Source organism: Filicampus tigris, chromosome 7, assembly GCF_054856515.1.
Source record: "Filicampus tigris isolate MCC_2025a chromosome 7, RoL_Ftig_1.0, whole genome shotgun sequence".
NCBI lineage: Eukaryota > Metazoa > Chordata > Actinopteri > Syngnathiformes > Syngnathidae > Filicampus > Filicampus tigris.
The window spans coordinates 5,830,219-5,851,788 of NC_141223.1; the positions used below are offsets into that span (position 1 = coordinate 5,830,219).

Here is a 21,570-nt window from a genome sequence, read left to right on the forward strand (position 1 = left end):
TTCCACAAACGCAATAGACAATGATGTTTGGCGCAAAAGCATAATTTGATCGACACATTCAAAATGGGCTATGCTTCTGGAATGAAAAAACGTTTCAAGACATCATTTTCTAGATGAATTTAATCAACTCGATTTTTGATCAATCGAACCGATTAATCGATTTTCGATTAATCCTTACATCCCTATTAGTTATAGTGGCAGCAACATTTTAATCCTACTTAATGACCCTCTTTTAAGTAATAACGTGAAGGAAATCAACTCACATTCCTTTTGTGTGTTGGTTGGGATGGAGCACCCTCTTTGGCCACAAGATAGGTGACGAGTTTGGGATTTGGTTGTATCGATATGATGTCCCAAATTTCAATTTGATCCATTGTGGTCCATGCTCTCTCCTTTGCGGAGTCCAAACGGCTGAAAGTTCTACAGAACACTGACTTGACTTGACACTGTGGGTCATGGCCAAGGGGACGCCTGACCTTTGAATAATCACAAAGCTACAAAGCCACTGTCAAAGGCCCGTTGTGCACTTGCGCATTATATGAACTCGAGGGGTGAACTATTAATAGGTTCTCGAGTCGGGCCAGTGCCTGCGGAGCGGCCTGGTGCGTTGCTCAGAGGGCTGCAACAAATATTGTGTAATACCAACAAACACTTTTGATCAACTCAGTGAGAAAAACGGAAACACGTCTCTTTTCTTGTGTCATCATTTAGCGAAGGATGTCGCCGCTTAAAATCTCTTCCTCGATTCACGTCACCGAACCCGTCTTCTCAGACACGTCTTATCATATTCCATCATCTTCATGCGTTTTTCCCTTGGAACCTGCCTTCTTATGCCTGAACTCCGAAGTGATGGTTCTGCCAGTCATGCGCGTGTGTTGAACTCATCATCCCTCCCTTTTTCTTAATTGCCCCTCTTGCGGGGATCATCGCAACCTCACCGCAACCCATTTTCCTTTTACTGCCAGCTCGTTTTTGTCTTTGAAGCAAGCTTGGGTCGATTCTGTCTACAAACTCATCTAAGACGAAAATCAACGCGACAAGTTCAAATCCCCTCTAATGGGCTCCGCGGGGAGGCTTTCCCTCGAGCGCACACTAAGTGAGGGAGAGATGGAGGATAAGACAATACCGGAAGCTGAGGATCCCAGAACAAGAGGCATGTAGCAGTTTATTACGCTGCCGAGAGCTGACAGGATGATGGCAGAGTTTACACAGAGTTTGAAATTCAACTGAGATAACTACAAGTTCGTGTCTAAGTAACATGAAGCCATACTGTGCGTAGACTAAAATAGGACGATGCAGGAAATTGCTTATCATTTGAATCTCGAATAGTATTTTGGCATGAGTAAAGGTTTGTACAGGATTGACTACTGACATTTTTCTCCTCTTTTAATTTACTGTCAATATTTGTCATTAGTTGACTGACCGGTAGACTTCGTTTATTACCCCCGCAGGCAGCAGTCATACCTACTGTGGCCGCTAGAGGCCCTCATAAACTAAACCAAAAAAACTCCATAAACTGAGGTCAATTCTGATTTGGAGGATGGACTGTGGGAGATTTGAATTGCGGATTTGTCTCACGTGGATTATGTTTTTTTTTTTTTGCTGTTATTTTAGACAATCACTTCATGACCTTGATCATTTCATGACCTGTATTAGCCACCACCGTCTTTCGGCCTTGGCATTTTGTCGACAGCGTTTTTAAAATCAGTCATGAGTGAAAACCAGATTGTGTTGAAATTACTTTTTAGAGATTGATATAAAAGTGTCATTCATTTTGATGATGCCCTCTTGCTAAGTATGATTGAATGAATATCAACTTGACCTGCATAGCAGAATAGAATGACCTAATCAACCAAGTGAACATTTAAGATTTTCTTTTATATTGTGTTTATATTAAATTTCAGATGATCCAATGGTTTCCTTTAAATGTTAGTCAAGAAAGAACCTTATGTGTCATTTGCTGTAGCCCAAACTGAGCTTTGTTTCATATCCAGTGTACTAACAGTATCTACAGAACAAAAATGTTGTTGTTTTTTCTCTGAATTAGTGTACTTGTTTTACTCATCACAGTGGGGAAAAAAAGTAAGGCCATTGTGTCTTATTCTAGCAAATATATAAATTATATTCAGGATGTAAAAGATTCCCCGTGCTTGAAAATCCTTGTTCCGCCATTCCATCTTGTCAGAAGGCACAGGCACAAACAACAGCCACCACCACTATGTTGCCGATGGTTGCCAGGACAGCAATCCACAGCCAAATTGTGTCACTGGATACTTTGCCATCGTCTTCCGTCTCTGAGGGTCGGGAATAGCCAGCGTTGAGGTTGGAAGTAGACGTCTGCAAGGACGTGTTGCCATTGTAGGGAGAATCCATGAAGGCGCCGCTCACGGCCGGGAGATGCTGTCGTGAAAGTAAGGGGGGGGGCAGAAATAAGTCACTTGTCAAATGTTAACCTTTTATTGCTTTTATGTCTCTGGCTAACTTGTTTTTACACTAGTGTGACAATTAATGTGTTTTTGTTGTATTCATCTTTTACAGTTAAGATGGCTTTTTAAGCTTTTATGTCAATCAAAAATGTTGAAGGGGAAGTCAACCCAAACATATTTGTTTCAAGAATATGTTTTATGCAGGCCCACTAGTTGAAACAGGACATTCTGATTAATGTTGCATTTATGGAGAACAGCAAAATCCACCCGTTTTTAGCCATCAAAGGGGGCGGCCATTTTGTCGTTTTTTTTCCCGACTGAAAATGACCTCACAATTGCTCAGGGCTCAGATAACAACCAATCATGGCGCAGCTTCAGAAAACAGGGGAGCTGTAATTGGTCATTACCTGAGCCCTGAGGAACTGTGATGTCATTTTCAGTCGACAGAAGTGACAAAATGGCTGCCCCCAGAGATAGCTGGAAAACGGATGGATTAACTATTATTGCACAAACCCAATATTTATCAGAATGCCTTGTTTCAACTAGTAGGCCTGCAAATAACATATTCCTGAAAAAAATAGGTTTGGGATTATTTCCAGTTTCATTATTTCCTATCGATTCTTTCAAACGCTAAACAATAACCCAGTCCAGGCTGTATGGGCATACTAGTTGACCTCAATTGCTTCCGCTTGACCACCTTGGTGGTGTATTTGTCTCAAGGGCTCCGACCTCATTAACACAATACAGTTATAAGACTAACATGGTGGAACAATCTCAACTCTGTTCGGGGGATTCAAACCTCACAGCTGTGTCGGGCTCAGGATAGCTTTACCGTACAGTAAACAGCAATCTACATCTCAGTGGGTTTAATTCTCAGAGGATTAACAAAAGACTGCCACATGTTTGAAAGTTTTGCTTGCCTCACGCACAAACTAGCAAAGAAAGCCACTGAGAGAACTAGTGAGGCAGGAAATGTTTTTTTTTTTTTTTTAATTTTGCTTAGCTGGATGTGCATGTGTGTCCATAGGGTGTGTCCGTCAACCAGTAAAGAAAGAGAGGAGACATTGTTGATATTTCATAACCGAAATCATCCGAAATCTAACACAAGACCCCTCGGATATATTTACTTGCGGCTACCAGCTCTTGACTGAGGAATGAGGCTTGTAAAGCGGTGTTGGGTAAGGCTTATCTTTTTTTTAGCACAGCCTCTGCAAGAGGACAACAAGACAAGCGCAATGTGTTTGCAATTCACAACAACGCGACACATTCAGTCACACAGTCTGCTCAGAGAGCATGAATAACGCTAGCTGACTCGTTCAACCGAGATTGGCCCTTAACTTGGGGATGTTTCTGCAAGTTAAAGCCCAAATTCAACATTAGTCCTGTGGGTACATGAAAGTCAAATTTGGATTTGCTTTGTACTTGGTTTGAGCACAAGGACAATTTGTCCCTCTGCACTTGAACAGGGGGATATTTCCGGGGGCCATGTGATGATAAAACGTTAGTCAGCAGTCAGAGTGTGGGTGGGATCATTATTTGTTTGTCTACACACATGAGCAGTGCTCACTCCGGGGTGTCTCATTTGACTTGAGTTCCCGCTTTGAGCGTTGGGACCTCTCGTGAGTCCACTTTTGCGCTCAACCTCAGACTTGAGGCAAAACTGAAGACACGGTGATGTGAGAAAACGGACAGCAGTGTCATTCTTGTTATCTCTGAACTTAACAAGGGAAACAAGCAGAATCGGCACCTATTCGCGACGTTGACGTTTTTGAAACTTAAAACGTCTTCTGTTCAGTGTGCCGACAAAAAAAAAAAAAGACAAAAAAAAAAAGAAAGCATTAATGCGTGTCTGTATGTGTTCTTTCATTTTTCTCTAATGAGAAAAAAACGTACTGTATTTCAGTGGTTAAGATACTCCACCATTATTTCTAAGAATAAATCAAGCGCTCTCCCACATCTGCCGCTTATTATTTATATTGAATACAGTCCGTCTCAGAGGATTTGTCACCTTCGATGCAGTGTTTCGGCGAGAGGGACGACAACATCGAAGCTCGGATGTCATTTGACAACAGTACACTACAAAACCAATCGACTGCCACAGTGCATATGTGAATCAGACGTCACAGCCAAACGAGACAAATGTTTCCTCGCAAAGACGGCGCTGAACCTTTTCACCCTCTCATTAAAACGTCTCGGCCTTGGGGCTGTGTCTCTTCCTGAAGGAAAAACAGTGCAGACAAGGCATCAACAAAAACAGAAGAGGGAGCAAGCGTGTGAGCATAGTGCATGTGCATCCATTTTCAAATGCGTTTCCTTTTTAGGGAAACGGGGAAGGCAGAAGCCTGTCTTAGCTGACAGTAGGTGAAAGCAAGACTACCCCCAAGACTGGTCACCTGTCAACCACAGGACAAATAAAGGCCGACAACCATTTGCAATTAAAGACACACCTGCAGTAACTGAGCGGGAGTCAACCTCAACCAAGTACAAACTCGCTTCAAAGCAAAACGTGAGGACACAGCTATCATTTGAGCCTGTTTGTTGCCTTGTACTGTGGCCTGTGCAATGACAATAAAGTCAAATCTAATCTGATCGGAACTTAAAACGATACATATCTGATAACTACTTTAAGGATACTGTTGCAATCTAAAAGAATTTAGCCGGCTATCGGGCATTCAATTCAACTGTTACAGCAGAAGTCAAGCCAAACATTTTTTTTTTTTTTTAAAGAATATGTTCTTTGAAGGCCCATTAGTTGAATCTCCGTATTCTGATTACTATTGCGATTGTGGGGTATGAGTTAAGCAACAAAATCCAACCGTTTTTAGCCATCTCTGGGGGGCGGCCATTTTGTTATTTCTGTCGACTGAAAATGACATCACAGAGTCTAAGGGCTCAGATAATGACCAATCATAACTCAGCAAAATGGCCACCCCCTGAGATGGCTAAAAACGGGTGGATTTTGTTGCTTAACTCGTATTCATGTTAATCATATTGCCAACTAGTGGGCCTGCATAGAAAATATTCTTGAAAAAAAGATGTGAATCCCAGCAAGACAGTTCATCAACAACTTTGTCTTCCTTACTTCATTGTAGACTTCACGCCTCACACATAATGGCAGACGAAGGAATTTGGCCGCTCGTACGCCGGAGAGGATACCAAAATGCACCGGTTAGCTTAGCGCTAGCTAGCAGCTTGCATGACAAGCGGGTGGATTTAAAATTGGTCCAAAAGGATAAGTGATTCAGAAAATGGATGGATGGTTGGAAGAACAGCCTGGGTTCTGTTCGACAGTGTACGGCTGGGATCCTGGCGGTTAGAGTAACTATCTGAAACTAAAAGGCTAATGCGATGGCTTTGGACAACATTCGGTGTGGATAAAGCACGATAAAAGTGCACGTCATTTACTATTAGGCCTGTGATAAAAATGGATGTCTCATTTTTCTTGGACCACCTATGACGTGTTTTTCGGCAAAACTGCAATTAGTAATCCATTCGAATGGATTTGACATTTGGTGGGTAAATGGTTAACGAACAGCGATCGCAGATTTGAGGTACGGGTCCAGCCCAGAGATCTAAGACGGTGATTTGCTGTGGAAACCCCAGAAGAGAGTTAGAATAAGAAAATAAAAACTCCATTAAAGTTTAGAACATTTGATGAGCAAATTACTTTCTGGTTGTAGGTAACTCAAGCAACAGTTATCACTAACAGTGACCATACATAGTATGCTATCTTAGCTTTGCATTGAGGTTAAATAATTAGTATTAGGTCATTGTTGCTTGGTTACATATATGCTTTGGCATATCTGCTAGTTTATTCTAAAAATCCATCAGGAGAACGAATCAATATAAACTGTTTGGAAAAGGGCAGTAGGATAATTAGAGGAACACTCCATCTGTCACATCTTGCATTACTGATGTTATATGAGATACTCAGATGAATTATTAGAGGAGATAAAGTCTACATTCTAGCCAGTCTAAATAGTCTGGGAAAAAACAAATCCTTGTCTGCCTTGCTCAGAATCGTTTTGCCTGCGCCCCGATCAAGTTCACCAAAATCACGTTAGAGCAGCTCTGTACCAACTGACACTTAGACGTGGTCCCGGCAGGCGTATACACAGTAGTTAGACAAGTTTCTGCCACCAAATTCCAAAGGAAACACCCTCACTACGCCAGAATGTCCAGCATGGCACAGGATGGTCTGCCAAATTCCCAAACAGGCGCAGCGAGGCTTGTGCCTGCGTGAAAGTCAGGATACGCCAGCATTTCCGCGCGCCGTCTACAAAAGAAGAAGCCGTAAATTTGCTGGCTTCAGAGTTAGTATCAGCGAGACACACTTCTCCCGCCATCCATGCAAATTCAATTAGACATTCATAGCACTTGGACCAAAGCCTTAATTTTCTTACATCTGCCTCTTTTTTTTTTTTTTCTTTTTTTTTCTTTTCACCGTCACGGATGGGAAGAAAGATTCTGCTCAGGGGATCTTTATGCACCAATGTTTCTCATACTTCTTTACACTTTCCATTGTCTCTTTTCCACACACGAGTCACGTATGTCATATTGAAACGCATCTAATGAGTAGAGGGAGTGCACACACACACATACACACTGAGCTGGATGGAGGGGCGACAAGCTGTTCATTCAAAGTAAAGTTTGTTACATAAGACTCTTGGAACATCTTACAACACCTGTGAACTAACTCACATACAGGCGCAATTGCTGAATGCCAATCAACGTAAACAAATAATACAATAATAATGACTGTGTACACAGTCCTTACAAATGTATTAGATCGCCCGTCATAAAAACAAGAAGAGACCGTTCACTTATAAGAGCTTTAATGTGGACCATTTCAGTTACTGTCGCTCTTGATGTTTGATCATTTTGAACAGGAATGAGGAATTTCAAGACGAATCCACCGATAGTCAACACTTAAAACGTCTTCTGTTCAGTGGGCCGACAGCAAGTAAATAAATATGCTTGGTCGTCTTGATCACAACATGAGAATCTGCTTCACTATTTGTCATTTTTTTTTCTTGTAAAACAATAAACGTGAACATTTATAAGAACAATAGAAACTTTCTGTGAAAGATGTTCTGCATAATTGTTGATTAACCACCCGTAATATGTAAAAATGGATTACTAGTGTTGTTCAGTTAGGGCAGCTGTGACCTACATTGGTAAGAAAGTGGTTAAACGACCTACGGTATGTATTCGAATTTCGATTTCTTGAACAGGTTGGTAAATGACCTGTGTAATTGCTTGCTTTTAAATCAATATTTTTAATATGATACATATTTAAATGAGACTGAAACAGAGTTGTACTTTAGAGAAATGAAATTATTATTCGGACATGTATTCATTAGCGTGTCCTTTCTAATTTAATGCAGAATCATGGTCATCACGTTGTCTTTTCTTCTAGTAGCCAGGCCAAGTTACAGAGCAGCGACACCAGCTGCACAGTCGCGCAGCGTGCGCATCCGCAAACACGGCCAGTCAGTTCAGGACAATCAAAGGGAGAATGTTCAGTCAGACGTTAGCAGTCAGCATAAAAAAATAACACGCGTAATTGTACAAAGGAAATTATGTAAGTGAGGAAAATCTTTGTGAGTGCCGACGCTGAAACAAAGAGCCGCAGGGTAGCAGTATCACAAATGCACCACCGCTTGTATCCGCACCCAAACATAGAACTGCAAATATGTCGTGAACTTACACAAACGGTGCAGTAACAATAATTTCAAGTCAGTCATTTCCATCATCAATAATAGCCCTGAGTAGCCTACCCACTCCATAAATCGCGAAAACTCAAAACAATACAGGAGGACGGTCAGAAAACTTCTGTTTACCGTTGGGATCTACAGTCACGTTTTTCATCAGGTAAAAGTGCTTCAAAAACAGGATCAAAAGGAGGGGGAAAGGGAAGATGGAGGAGGAAAAGTCAAAACAAAGCTGTACTTACAGGGGTCGGAATGTGAAGTAAGAAATAAGGTCCCCACTGTCCTCTTACGCTACACTCCTAGTGAGACCGAGAGCACACACGAGAGCGAAAGATCACTTTAATGAGACCTTGCTCAATGTTAAGGAGGGAGAGAGAGAGAGAGAGAGAGAGAGAGCGAGCGAGCGAGAGAGAGACTAGATGCTCATGCACTCTCTGAGGACAAAGTGTGTGGACCGATCTCCTGCTGTGTGTATGCATGCGTGCGTTGATGGGCACAGGTTGTGCTTTGCCACATACACGAGGACATAAAAGTGACCAGATGCGATGTGGGGAGGGCGTTTTGGGTCTGTCTCAGGTGTGAGTCCACCTGAACAGATGATACACTCCTCAGGTGGAACCCAAAAGAGATGTCAGAGAGGAATGCACCTGATTGAACAAAAATAAAAGGAGGTTGAAAGGGGATAGAAGAGCGAGTTGCGGAGGGAGGTCAAGAGAAAAAGTGGAAGGAGAAACTCATGATGGAATAGAGGGAGTGATGAGATGTGAGGATCATGGGATGCGGTCATATAACGAACAAATGGTGCGGCATTGGTAGGGCTGCTCGATTTTGAAAGAAATATGAATCATGATCATTTTGGTAATAATTGAAATCACGATTCAAACGATCATTTATTTTTTGGTACAAAACAATAAAATGTTTAACACTATAATTATGTAAGTTACCTTTGGACCAAACAAAATTCATAAAATTTGTTGTTATAAAATTTAAAGAAAAAAAAGGGGGGGAAATGTGTACATCTGCTTGTGTAAACAAACATATATTAATAATCATGCCAATTTTGTAATCGTGGAGTGTAATAATCGTAATTGTAATTGAATTTCGATTAAGGCCAGAATTGGAGTTTTGTGCTCCCTCCTACGAGCAGCAGTTAGGAGGTGAGCAGCAATGTTTTGGACCAACTGGAGATGCTTGAAGGAGGACTGACTGACTTGAAATTTTGAGTTCACCCAACATTTTTTTTGATGTTGTCAGGCTTGCGTTACAGCGGAGTTGCATTGGCTTTTTATCAATTTAGTAAGCCTGATTCTGATTTGAGGATATCCGATTTCACGCCACTTGAACCATGAAGTGTAAATCCATCCCAAGTCAATTGCTGGATAACACCGATGCAAATATTCAAGGAGCGCTCATAAATTCAAAAGGTCACTAGCTAGCATCTTTGTGTGCAATGTCATCCACAAACAATGGTATTTTTTTTTTTTTTTTTTTTTAGAATTCTGTCCCCTCTTGTTTGCTGCACGCGCCCTGCAATCTCTAAGGCCATCGCTCACGTCCCGATTGGACGCATTCAGGACATCCTGGAACAGCATACAGTGCTGCGTGACTTGTTGGGATTAAAGGGAAACATTGCTTGATCCTCAAAATCTCATGATGAGGAAATCTTTGCGGCATGACACCTCAGTACAATTTTGATGTCGCGAATGACAATCCCTGGATTATACCGCCTGAGTGTGAGTGAGTGTCCTGTGCGTGGAATGTGAAGGGCGAAAGCACACGACCAGATACGATATGTGTGCAGCTGCTTGTGCTGTCCATACACAGGTGAATGTATAGGGGGATAAAACATTGTGAAAGCAAATGTGTATGCACTGTGTGTGTGCGTGTGGGTGTGCAATGGCTTACAAAGTTACATAATGTTCTCGTAAATTAAGAGGGGGATTCAGGAACCGCCTGTGGTGATTCCCCAAGCACAAACAACACGAATGGATACGCACACATAAACAGCAGGAGCACACATCAAAATCGGTGGTGAAATAAAAATAAATCGCTTGCCTTTTGTTCATTTGTCATTTTTTACGTGGTCGAGGCGTTTTGTGTCGTTCGTATATTCTCATTGTTCTTTATGCCCACTTTATTCACAGACATTATCGGGACACATTGTTATAAATAACCCCCACCCCAAGTTATTTTAGCTATAAATGGGCTTTTCTGTCTGTAACTGCTGGAATGAAAAGAAGGAAAGAGAATCGAAGTGAAAAAAGAAAGAGTGAATAAACAGCCCGGCCGCAGCCAGCTGTTCCTCTTCCCTATAAAACATCTGTCGGGGTAGGAAAAAGACAGAAATGGTGGAGAAGAAGAGAATCAAAGGGTTGAGGATGTGGCAGTACAAAAAGGAATGTCCAATTCACTGGACACTTCATTAGGTACACCTGAGTACGTCATCCAAAATGATATCCAGTCAGGAGCTTGATCAAAATTCTGCCTTGAGTCAGTCACAGAGGGATTCGTGAAACCATGTTTGTCAAAATTGTGTTTGCAGTGTAGCGCACTGTAATGAGAGACAAGGTAGAATTAAAAAAAAATAAAAACGCAACGTTAAAGGGAGCAATGTTTCTTTGTTTTCTCTCAGCTTCAGAAAACAGGTGAGCCGTGATTGGTCGTTACCTGAGCCCCCGGCCAACTGCGATGTCATTTTCAGTCGACTCAATTGACAAAATGGCCGCCCCCTGAGATGGCTAAAAATGGGTGGATTTTGCTGCTTAACTCATATTTCACAAACACAATATCAATCAAGAGTGCCATGTTTAGACTAGTGAAGGCGCAGAGAACAAAGCAAAGGATTTTTTGCAGTTGACTTCCTCTTTAATTATTGCATATCACTGTCATCGGGCCAAATCCTTGCACCTCCAAAATAGTCACTCTTCAGGAGACCCCAACATGGCAAGTTTATTCAACCATTAGCATTTCATCATGAAAGAGAGGAAGCCATTTTCAACTAGCTCAGTAAAATGTAAAAGTAACACCCATGCGTGTGGACCGACCAATAATAAAGAGTTTTGAAAAAATGGTAAATTCACCAAAATGTGACTTACGAGGTTTTGGCTTGACGCCAGCGACGTTACTATTAATGATGAATGCGATCCATCCACACTCATCATGCAGATTTTCCCCAAGAATTGTCCACAATGATTTATTTAACAATGTAGGAAACATTTACATTTTCAAGCGATCCCTTCCACAACATTCTTAGGAATTCACAATGTCCCATCACCGGTGAGCTCTTTGAAGAGCAGACCCACAGGTTATTCATATGATCCTTGGGGGCCACCCGGTGCCGGCGGGCATCCTGTTGGTGACCCCTAATGTCGAGTATACACTTGATTGTAAACTGTGAGGGATAACTGTCATAGGGAGCCAGGGGGGGGGGGGGGGGCAAAGTGAAAAATGAGTCCTCAGATATTATCACAATGAAGTCTTCCTTTGTTAACAGCGGCTCAGGCTCATCACGTGACGTCACTTTCTCTCGTCCTCTGGGAAAAAAAAAAATCACAATTGCGCTGGAGTCATTCAAACGAGTCACAAGATGACTGTTTTCAAATAAAGTTTCAAAATAAACCAACATCATAATGCCTTAGTTATTGAGCCATGTAATGAAAAGAAAATACAGCATCTTGAGCATGTCTGGGGGGAAAATGAGGCTGACTGAACCTACGACAGAAGGGGGAGGGGGGGGGGGCAAGAATAACAGAGGGCAGGAGAAAGAGGTCTGAGAAAAGTCTGCAGATGAAGGTATGGTGAGCAAAAGTGCGAGGGGTGCGAAAGCGACAGGGAGCGAGCCACGGAGAGGGGGGGGCGGGGTTTGTGTTCCATGGGTGGCTGAATCTCTGCTTATCTTTGCTAGAGGCGTTCAAGCTGACAGACGAGCAACGGGCAGCATTCACCGACATGGCGGAGTGACGTTGTCCAGCTTTCATTGGACCACGTATGCTCTATGCACACTCACATTGTACTGCGGCTGCACATATCGGATGCATCCAGGTGCGCGCACATACACAGGCGTTCCATTAGAACAACTTTAGTGGGTCAACCTACACAAGTAGGTCCCAAGGTGGTCATGTTTATTTCTGCTTGAGGTCTTTAATCATATGGCGTCCTCTTCCCTTCTGTCCCCCATCTGTCTCCTCTCACTACATAAATACTCACTTAACATCGGTAAATCCATTGTGTGCCAAGCCATACAACATCCAGGATGTGAAAATATACACACCTGCCAAAATAATGGGTACACCTAACCTAATGATATAGTTAAATCCATACATTTCCGAGAACAACAAAGACGAGAGCTTTTGTTGTGATTGCTTGGTGTTGTTGTTGGACAGAATTACACAAAATACCAGAAGTGATGTAAGTCAGTCAGTTTAAGTCAAGTCAGCAAATTTTGCCGTCATTCGCCAGGCTGTCCGTCGTTGTCGGTCCGTCATTATTTCAGGCCAAACCAAAACTGTCATTTCAGTCCATCATGTTTATATTACGGTTGTGAGCACGTCACTGTCCGTAGAAATATTTTGGACAGTCGACGGTTGTGTTTTGTTTCAATAAGTCATTTTGAAGTCTTTTGCAAACTTAGGAAAGGTTTGCGCGGAGGTAACTTGAAATTTCACAGAGGCTTTGAAATGAGTTGTTCAAATGAAATTAAGTTAGGAGCTCATATTTGTAGAATACCATTTAAAAGTGTATTAAAGCGGAAGTCAAGCCAAACATTTTTTTTCAAGAATATATTCTATGCAGGCCCACTAGTAGAAACAAGGCAATATGATTAATATAAAATATGAGTTAAGCAGCGAAATCCACCCGATTTTAGCCTTCTCAGGCGTCGGCCATTTTGTCACTTCTGTCAACTGAAAATGACATCATCAGCTCATGGCTCAGGTAACGACCAATCACGGCTCACCTGTTTTCTGAAGCTGAGCTATGATTGGTCCGTTATCTAAGCCCTGAGGGTGTGTGATCTCATTTTCAGTCGACAGAAGTGACAAAATGGCCGCCCCTGAGATGGCTAAAAACGGGTGGATTTCGCTGCTTAACTCATATTCCACAAACACAATATTAATCAGAATGCTGTGTTTTAACTATTTGCCCTGCATAGAACATATTCTTAAAAAAAATATATATATATGTGTTTGGGCTGACTTCCGCTTTAAGGTTATCAGCACTAAACTCTTTTTGTGTGTATGTTTGACAGGATGCTTATTAAATTTGTCCCCCCCCCAGTTTGAAAAGCCCTACATTAGTGTGTGAACAGTCTCATAAGAGACATGCGTGCAGATAGTACACACATCACATACACGCACCTCTTAAAATACTTGTGTATGTTTCATGCACTGTTAATCTCAATTTCATTAACAGTGTGCTCCACTGAACAGACATATAGCACCTCTATTCCTGTCGCATGTTGACCTGAAGCACACACCTTGACTTTACAAATGAAGAGTTGGTATGCCATAAAGTGAACATAATTTTTACTGTACCTACTACACTGACACTCTGATGTCAGCTTTTATTGATGACCAACACAAAATGTGGTAGCAAAGATGGACGCCCTTCATGACACCAACCACGATTTCAGATGTGGGCTGCTGAGCCTTTGGTCATCAAAAGTTGGCAAGTTTTTTTGTTTTTTTTGTCCACGCCTGTATACCGCAACAACCTGCTCAGTTTTATGGTGCCCGCCAGTCAAATCAATCTGACCAAGCCACTATCATACACTGCCAAAGTCAAAAACATCTCGGTTAAGTGTCGAGTGCTACTACGGTTTCCCTGTTGCTATAGTTCCAATTTGATGAGGAAGTACAATGACTTGTTTACATACTCAGTGCCACCTTGTTATGAAATGTAACATAAGGGATACATGCTGCGAGACTCCGATATCCTAATCCTCCGCTCTGACAAAGAACAAAACATGCTACCGCCGTGGAGGGATAATCCCATAGTGCAAGAGTGTCCCCGTGCTAATCCAAATGTTTATCTCTGCTGTATTTATACAATACACATTTTAGTCATTCACTGATTGTGTGGTGAGGATTTCAATGCAGGAGGCTGGGGTTCGGTTCTCAGCGACAAGGTTACTATCGTTAAGGAGAACAAACAACAAAATAAGAAACTAAAATGTTAATGTTATTTTAAATGCATTCAAATATAAACAAGAGTGCTTTTGAAAATGATATCTGAAACTACTTTTTAGATTTATAAAAACTAACTATAATTAAAGCAAAAATGTCCATTGTTTTGGTCTTTGTCCATTTTGTCCATTTTCATACATTACTATTACTTTAAATGTCTTTATTTCGGTACTATACAGAAGAAGGAAGGTCAAACAGTCTTTTGGGAATTGTAGTTTACTTTATCACACAATACTTACTGACCTTTTTTTTTTTTTTTTTTACCTGGCACTCCACAAGTACTCCATGTACACTCTTGAAAAAAAAAAAACACTAAAACAAACACAAACTAAACAAAGCATTAAAACAAATCTAACAAACCTGCTCCCAAACCTAAGCCAAACTAATGGAATATGAAAAACAAAAGTCAAAAGGAAATAAAAAAAACTAACCATGATGAAAAATCCAAACCTATTACAACCCTCCTCAGTGAGTGTAAAAGTTTGCCTGTCTTCATATGTGCACTGCGATTGACGGGCGGTCCTGGTCATGTAGTTACAGAGTCATTATAACAACAAAGCCTGTACCTCTATAGAGTCAAAACATGCAATGTTTATAATATAGTTTCTCAAATTGTACCACATCATGACATTAAAACCCCCCAAAAACTTTTAGCAATGAATCCCCAAGTGATGTGTGGGCTGAAAATGCACATATAACTTATATAAGAGGAACATCATTGTTTCCATCCACATGCGTGTGATGACTTTGCATGCGTCTAATCTGTCATGCTCGCTCCCTCCTGAATGAATAAAGCATTACGGGGCTTATATTATGCGTGCCATGACTCATGAGTCATTGGCCTGTGTGCCTAATGTGTTCAGCAGTAACGTGTCCTCAGGTTATCACTAGAGTTTGGCTCAACTCGCTATGTCCGTATGATGACAGCCACTGTGAATTTCCGAATTAAATCTGAGGTATGCATGGATGTGGCAACCCCCGATGAAGACATTAAATAGTCTCCAACTGATATTTGACTGGATGATTTCTCTAATGAGAAGGTGTATTGTCAAACTTTAGTGCTGAGTATTCAGCTTGTTTTGAAGTTATTGTGGTTTACCTCGTTTCTGCTCACCTGCCATCAGTATTAGGCTTCAGCACCTGGGCGCTTTTAGAGAAATACTCCTAAAACACTCCAGAACACATCATCAAGTCATCAGAGTAATAGCAGTTGGTGTTAAAAAAAAAAAAAAAAAAAGGGAGCAACCCAGATGTTGGACTTACATAACTTCAAATCTATTCAGTCAATTCTCACTAACATACAATGTCAATATGCTAGCTGACTTTTTTTTCAATTGCATTTTTTTTTTATAACAACACTGTATTATTCCCCAGGTTTTAATCATAAATCCTTGGTTAAGTACCATATATCATGCTTAAATGTCATGCAATATAACCAATCTTAATATTGAATACGTAACTTTAAAGTGGGAAGTCAACGCAAACATATTTTTTTCAAGAATATGTTCAGGCATTCTGATAAATATGAAACATGAGTTCAGCGGCCAAATTAAAAATCGAAGTTGCTCAGGGCTCGGATAATGACCAATCACGGCTCACCTGTTTACTGAAGCTGAGCCATGTTTGGTCGTTATGTGGGCCCTGAGACACTGTGATGTCATTTTCAGTCGACAGAAGACAAAATAGCCGCCCCCGGAGATGGCTAAAAACTGGTTTATTTTGTTGCTCCACTCATATTCCACAAACGCAATGTTAATCAGAATGCTGTGTTTCAACTAGTGGGCCTGCACAGAACATATTCTTTAAAAAAGTATGTTTGGGTTGACTTCTGCTTTATTGACACTGGGCCAGTGCAAAATATCTGGTAATCTGACCTTTCACTCTCAAATATGCCCACTTGGGTAGACGTGAATTAATTGTGGTCATTCTAATATTTTCTCACATGAAAAAAGAAAGAAACTTTGGGATTGGAAAAGTAATTCTAGTCATTATCACAAGGTCAAACTAGGGGGAAAAGCCGTGCTGTCTTACTCGAATGACACATCATCAGTAAGAGCAATGCCACGAGATAAATTGGTCACTATTGCCTTTGATGCAATGACATGAGGTGAACATGCAATATGAACCTACAGTGAATTTCCCAAGATATCACATTTGAAGAATATATAAGTGAAACTAGTGATAAGGACATATTCCAACTAGCATTATGGTGAGTTTGTAATAAATATGTATTCACTGGATATGCTGTCCGTTTTCGATGCCTCCTTTGTCATCTGCAGCTTCTTAAATCAGCACATATTTGTGGAAACAGATGGCTATCAGATGAGGCTTTCCATCAAACTCGTTCACTCGAATGAGTTCCATTCACCTCTGGGTCAGGCTGGCCCAATGAGAAAATGTGAGCAATTAGAAAGTAATAATAGGCGATGAATCAAGAGCGCTTCCAGCGACGAAGTGTCTTTCATCTTTTCATGCAGGCGAAATACAATGTAGCTACGACATTTCTAAAGGGTGCTCCTACACCTTATTCAAACCGTAGAGTGCGTTATTTTCACGCAATCTTAAAAGTTTTCCAATTCAAGACAAAAATGTCATAAATCCTCCCTCCTGCAAACAGAAGCCACGAAGCACCCAATGCAATGTATCAAAAGAGAGCATGCGGTCAAAATAGACCTATTCTTGCACTTAAGAGCAACGGCGATTACTTCCAAAACGTATCCAAAGGCTACAAAGCCCTTCACTCCACGAAGGGACCTCGATAATGACAACACGCATTTGGCCTCTGGCTATCTCAAGCACTCATCAAAGGACAAACTGGCGATGAGAGGAAGAACAGGCTGAAAAAGGAGTGCTGTTTACCATCATCCAATGAATCAAAGGCAGAAGTCATGATGGGAGGTGACACACCACTGTCAAACTTCACCGATGATAAAGATATTTGCCTTCAAATATCCTAAAAAAAAAAAAAAAAAAAAAAAGCAAATTACCCACAAGACGTGGCCTCAGACCCAGAAGTCTGCCCTGTTGCTTCATGACTCAGCTGTTTAAATTGAGCCTTTGCCTTCATGTCTCCTTGTGGAAAAACCTCACTCTCTCTCGAGTCGTCTCTGTTTGTGAACAATGGACCCCAAACCGCAAAACGCTGCATTTGGACAGCATGCAAGAAACATAATTCTAATATGCATAAAACAGGGATGGGCAACTGGTGGCCAACCGCACTTGGAGTGACCCGCTTGCCACCCCCCCCCCCCCAAAAAAAAAAAATATATATATATATATATATATATATATATTTTTTTTTTTTTTTTTTTTTTTTTTTTTTTTTTCTCACCCCTAGCAGGGTTACCTTACACTCCACCACCCTATGCGGTTTGGCTACACCCCACTCTCCTCGACCACTAGCCAGTCAGTAATCTCCATCAAATGACATCATCTGCGCAAGATCCACCTACACGCGTCTCCGCCGCACTTGAAGGTCACCCATCTTCCTGCCTCTTCTAGAACAAAGTGTTCTTACGAGTTACATGCGTGTGGCCAAAAAAACTAAAGCAATGTCTTATAGATTGTAGTGCCACATTTTCGCACTGAGGGACACACACATCATTTGCAAAACCCATCAATTGACAGTCCAGAGAAATCGAACTACAGGCGTGATCGCGCCAAATAACTTTTTGACTTTTTTTTCTTAAATCAATGTTACTAATTGACTTTGGCAGTCCATTCAGTTACTTTTAATGGCTCAGTCTGCAATGTTTTCATGAAAGGGGAGACAGATGCTTAAGAACTCCTTCAGATCAAAACTCAAAATCAATTCTAAATTTGAATACCTTCTCAAATCGTCTTGGACCCTTGCACGCATGCCCTTGAAAGCAACACCAATACTGCCTTCATCTTGTCAGTATTTGCAGTCATTTGATATCTTTGCCTTACCTGCGCAGCCATCAGTGATAACGCCATCATTCCTGGATCGATGGTGGCCAGCCTGAAGGCGGAGAGATTCACTTAGCCAGGAGACTGAGCACAAGCACTGGAGGAGGGAGAGGAAATGAGGATGAAGAAAGGTCTCTGCTGTGTCGCAGATATGCAACAATAAACGCTCTTCATGCTTGATGAAATAGTGTAGTCATTCGGCACATGAGCAAATACGTACACCCCCACCCATTGCTCTGTATGGCCGTGTGTGTCTGGAAGGGGAGACTCGTGCAAAGCGAACCTTGCACAATTACTTATGCTGGTGTGCCTTTTTGACTCAGCGCCCCAACAACATCTTACACCGTATCTTTCACTTTGTTTTTGGGGGGAACTTGGTCTGTTGACTTATTCATCTCCTTCGCAACACGCACATGCAATTTTAATGCTCTGGTAAAAACACGTGGTTTTTTTTTTTTTTTTTTTTTTGCCTTTTCCCATATTCAATATGAGAATGATGGTGGGTGCAGATAGGTATACAACGTTGTATAGGTCAGGAAAAGCAACATTTTGAAATGAGCGAATATCTGAAACTGGCTAGCGTTACCCCTCTTTCTCTGGTTTGAGTTACCTCCCTTCTTGAAACGGAAAACTTTGTTTCCCTCATTTCAGGGATAGCAGACTCTGAGTTTTCACTAAAACTGCTTTGGGATATGGACCCTTGTACAACACCATTGATATAAGTAGCTACTACCAAATCTCTGAAAACATTTTCCCGTTTCCTCTCCATTATGTAGCTTGTAATTGGTATCATGTTGCTAAATAGAAAATATTCTGAATTCCGCAAGTACGGGAATTAAAATACTAATATGCATTTTAACAGGTTTTGTGCTTTAGGGTAATGTGTTTAACACGCTGGAAATTAGTATTAACAAAATACAAACTTAAGGTCTTTTGTATCCAATATATAACTATTTAAAGTGGACTGTATTTGTTTTAATTGCAGTGTCTGAAAAGAAAATATAGTACAAAACTATAATTTAGGAAGCAATGGAGCAAAACACTACGTTTTACTATTTGGAATTAGCCTTACATCAGGATTACCTGTTGTCTTTATGTTCATTCATAGAGCATATAAACACATACAACAAATTAACTTGACTTGATTTAACAAGAAACATTTGCCTACACGAGAAGTAAATAAATGTTAGGCCTTTCCCTTGATTGCTGAGAACCTTTATTCAAAAGACATTGACAGACAATCAAAACGAGTTTGGGATTTTTTTTAAAGAACAACCATTTTATTGGGTACATGTACAATCTTGAGATCCAATACAATAGCACAATTTGTCACTTTCTGACATTGTCAAACTAACATTATCTTTGGTATGGCTGAATTTGCGTGTTTGATTACAATAGATGTGCATGTGGACAGAGGTCAATGAATGTGGGTTGATTCTTTAAATTGAAGTAAAAATTGGATACAGTATTTGTTCATTAGATGACCAGACCAAAAGGAAAGTGCATCACAATACAGATTGGGGCCTACTCATCTTGTGTGTTTAATTGGAGTGGGGCAATCCGTGTTGTTGAACCTTAGTTATTCCCAAAGACAGGTTTTGCCCTGTTTCTCAACAAACCAGGCTGTTAACAGCAGACCTCTTCTATGTGGCCTTCAGCACAATTACTCCTGCATGAAAAACGGCAGCCTTTGTCTGCCTTTTGAGTGACAGAAGTGAGAAAAAAAAAGGAGCATGCGTGCATGTACATGTGACACAGAAGCAACGTGGGCCTTTTTTGGTGATTTTTTACAGTCCATTTGAAAGGGAGAGGCTCATTTTCCCTGAGGTGCACTAAGTCCAGCTGTCAACAGTGAGAAAGACACAAAGTCACCATGGAGACATTTAGTGAGAGTGACAAATGATATCAGCCTTTAATGGTGCGCTTACGTAAATTACATAGCATATTCTAAATCCTCTATCAATTTGTGAACAATTTAGATGACAACCTATTTAAGGTATAGTCTGGTTGTTTTTCCAAAATAAAGTATACAGTTCAATAGATACCTAAAGGCGAACCTGGAGATGACAAACAACAAAGAATTAAACGTCATGAGGACACCAAAGGGTGGCGTACGATGGCGCTGCCGCTGGTGTCTGATCGCTCGAAACAAAAAAGAAACGCAAACGAATCGCGCTTGTTAAAAAAAACACGTTAAGTGTAGCTTCGTCATACGAACACCAATAGAATCTTTGTAATAATTATAATGGCAGAAACCGGCGAAGCAGACCCAGAAGAAGGTGTCAAGAATCTTGCGTACAGCTTTCCCATCGTCAGGCACACAGACATGCCTGATGCAATGAAGGAGGAGGCCATAGCGTTATGCATTTCAGCCTTCGAAAAGTTTGCCAACAATAACGAGAGCGCAGCGAAGATGGTCAAGGAGTCCATGGACAAGATGTTTGGCACTGCCTGGCACGTTGTAATCGGCGAAAGTTTCGGCTTCGGCGTGACTCATGAGGCGAAGAATCTGCTGTACATGTTCTACGGAGGGAGCTTGGCCATTTGTATTTGGAAGTGCTTCTAGCACGCCAATTGGTGCTCTTCCTCCTCCTCATCGCTCGCAAGCTTACATTCGAACAACGAACCATCGTCCGATTACTTGACTCAAACACTTTCGTTGAAATCGAACGAGGCAACGAAGACAACTTCTTTGTTTACCGGGTGTTTCTTCTTCACTCAATTTCAGAGCAGTAGCATTCCCACCCTGTGCTCATTATTGCCGTCTATTGTCTGGAAGTTGCGGTGGAACACTTCATATTGTTTTTAAAGTTTTAAAGTGTATAGAATGACTGCATTTTCTTTTCACATCTTTTTAAATGATTGAATAAATTATTTGTTAGATGCAAAATCATGTAAGACACGAGCACATCTGTCTATTAATTACAGAACGGCAATGTCCAATATTGAAAATAAATATTAATGTTGAGTGTATGTGTATATCAGTGTAATAACTGAGGCTGAAAGTGGGAGATGATTTGGAAAGGTGTATAAATTCTCCCTCAATTAAATCAAATGAAAAAATCAAATGATTAATTAAATACCCCCTCGCGATCAGAACCAAAATGGAGATTATTCACTGACTGCAACAAGTTGACCACTTATACTATGGATATTTTTTAACTATTAGATAACTCTGAGAATATTAAGTCACAGACTTAAAAAAGCTTCTACCAAGTCGGATGGTTTGAGCGAGAGAAAATAAGCGCTTGGTTTGCTGCCTGTTCAAATGCCGCCTCCTTCAGGCTTCTGACAGCTATTGCAATTCTGAACCGACGT

General features: G+C 41.0%; 1 protein-coding gene, 1 long non-coding RNA gene and 1 pseudogene across 2 annotated transcripts in view; 2 read left to right on the forward strand and 1 right to left on the reverse strand.

The window, feature by feature from the left end:
- LOC147144542 (uncharacterized) overlaps window positions 1–18,433 on the forward strand; it is a 27,847-nt gene extending 9,414 nt beyond the window's left edge. Inside the window, exon 3 of the long non-coding RNA XR_015087454.1 lies at window positions 18,261–18,433. This is a non-coding gene — a long non-coding RNA (uncharacterized LOC147144542). The remainder of the gene's footprint in view (window positions 1–18,260) is intronic.
- The window catches only part of LOC147144543 (uncharacterized protein C14orf132), a 22,195-nt gene extending 3,712 nt beyond the window's left edge, over window positions 1–18,483 (reverse strand). The window contains exons 1-2 of the mRNA XM_086035686.1: window positions 18,253–18,483; window positions 264–2,400 (exon numbers count right to left, since the gene is read on the reverse strand). Of these exons, the coding sequence (XP_085891812.1) occupies window positions 2,182–2,400; window positions 18,253–18,282 (249 nt within the window). The 5' untranslated portion in view covers window positions 18,283–18,483 and the 3' untranslated portion in view covers window positions 264–2,181. The remainder of the gene's footprint in view (window positions 1–263; window positions 2,401–18,252) is intronic.
- Window positions 18,484–20,175: 1,692 nt separating this feature from the next.
- LOC147144544 (dynein axonemal light chain 4 pseudogene) lies at window positions 20,176–21,155 on the forward strand (annotated as a pseudogene).
- Window positions 21,156–21,570: the final 415 nt, after the last annotated feature.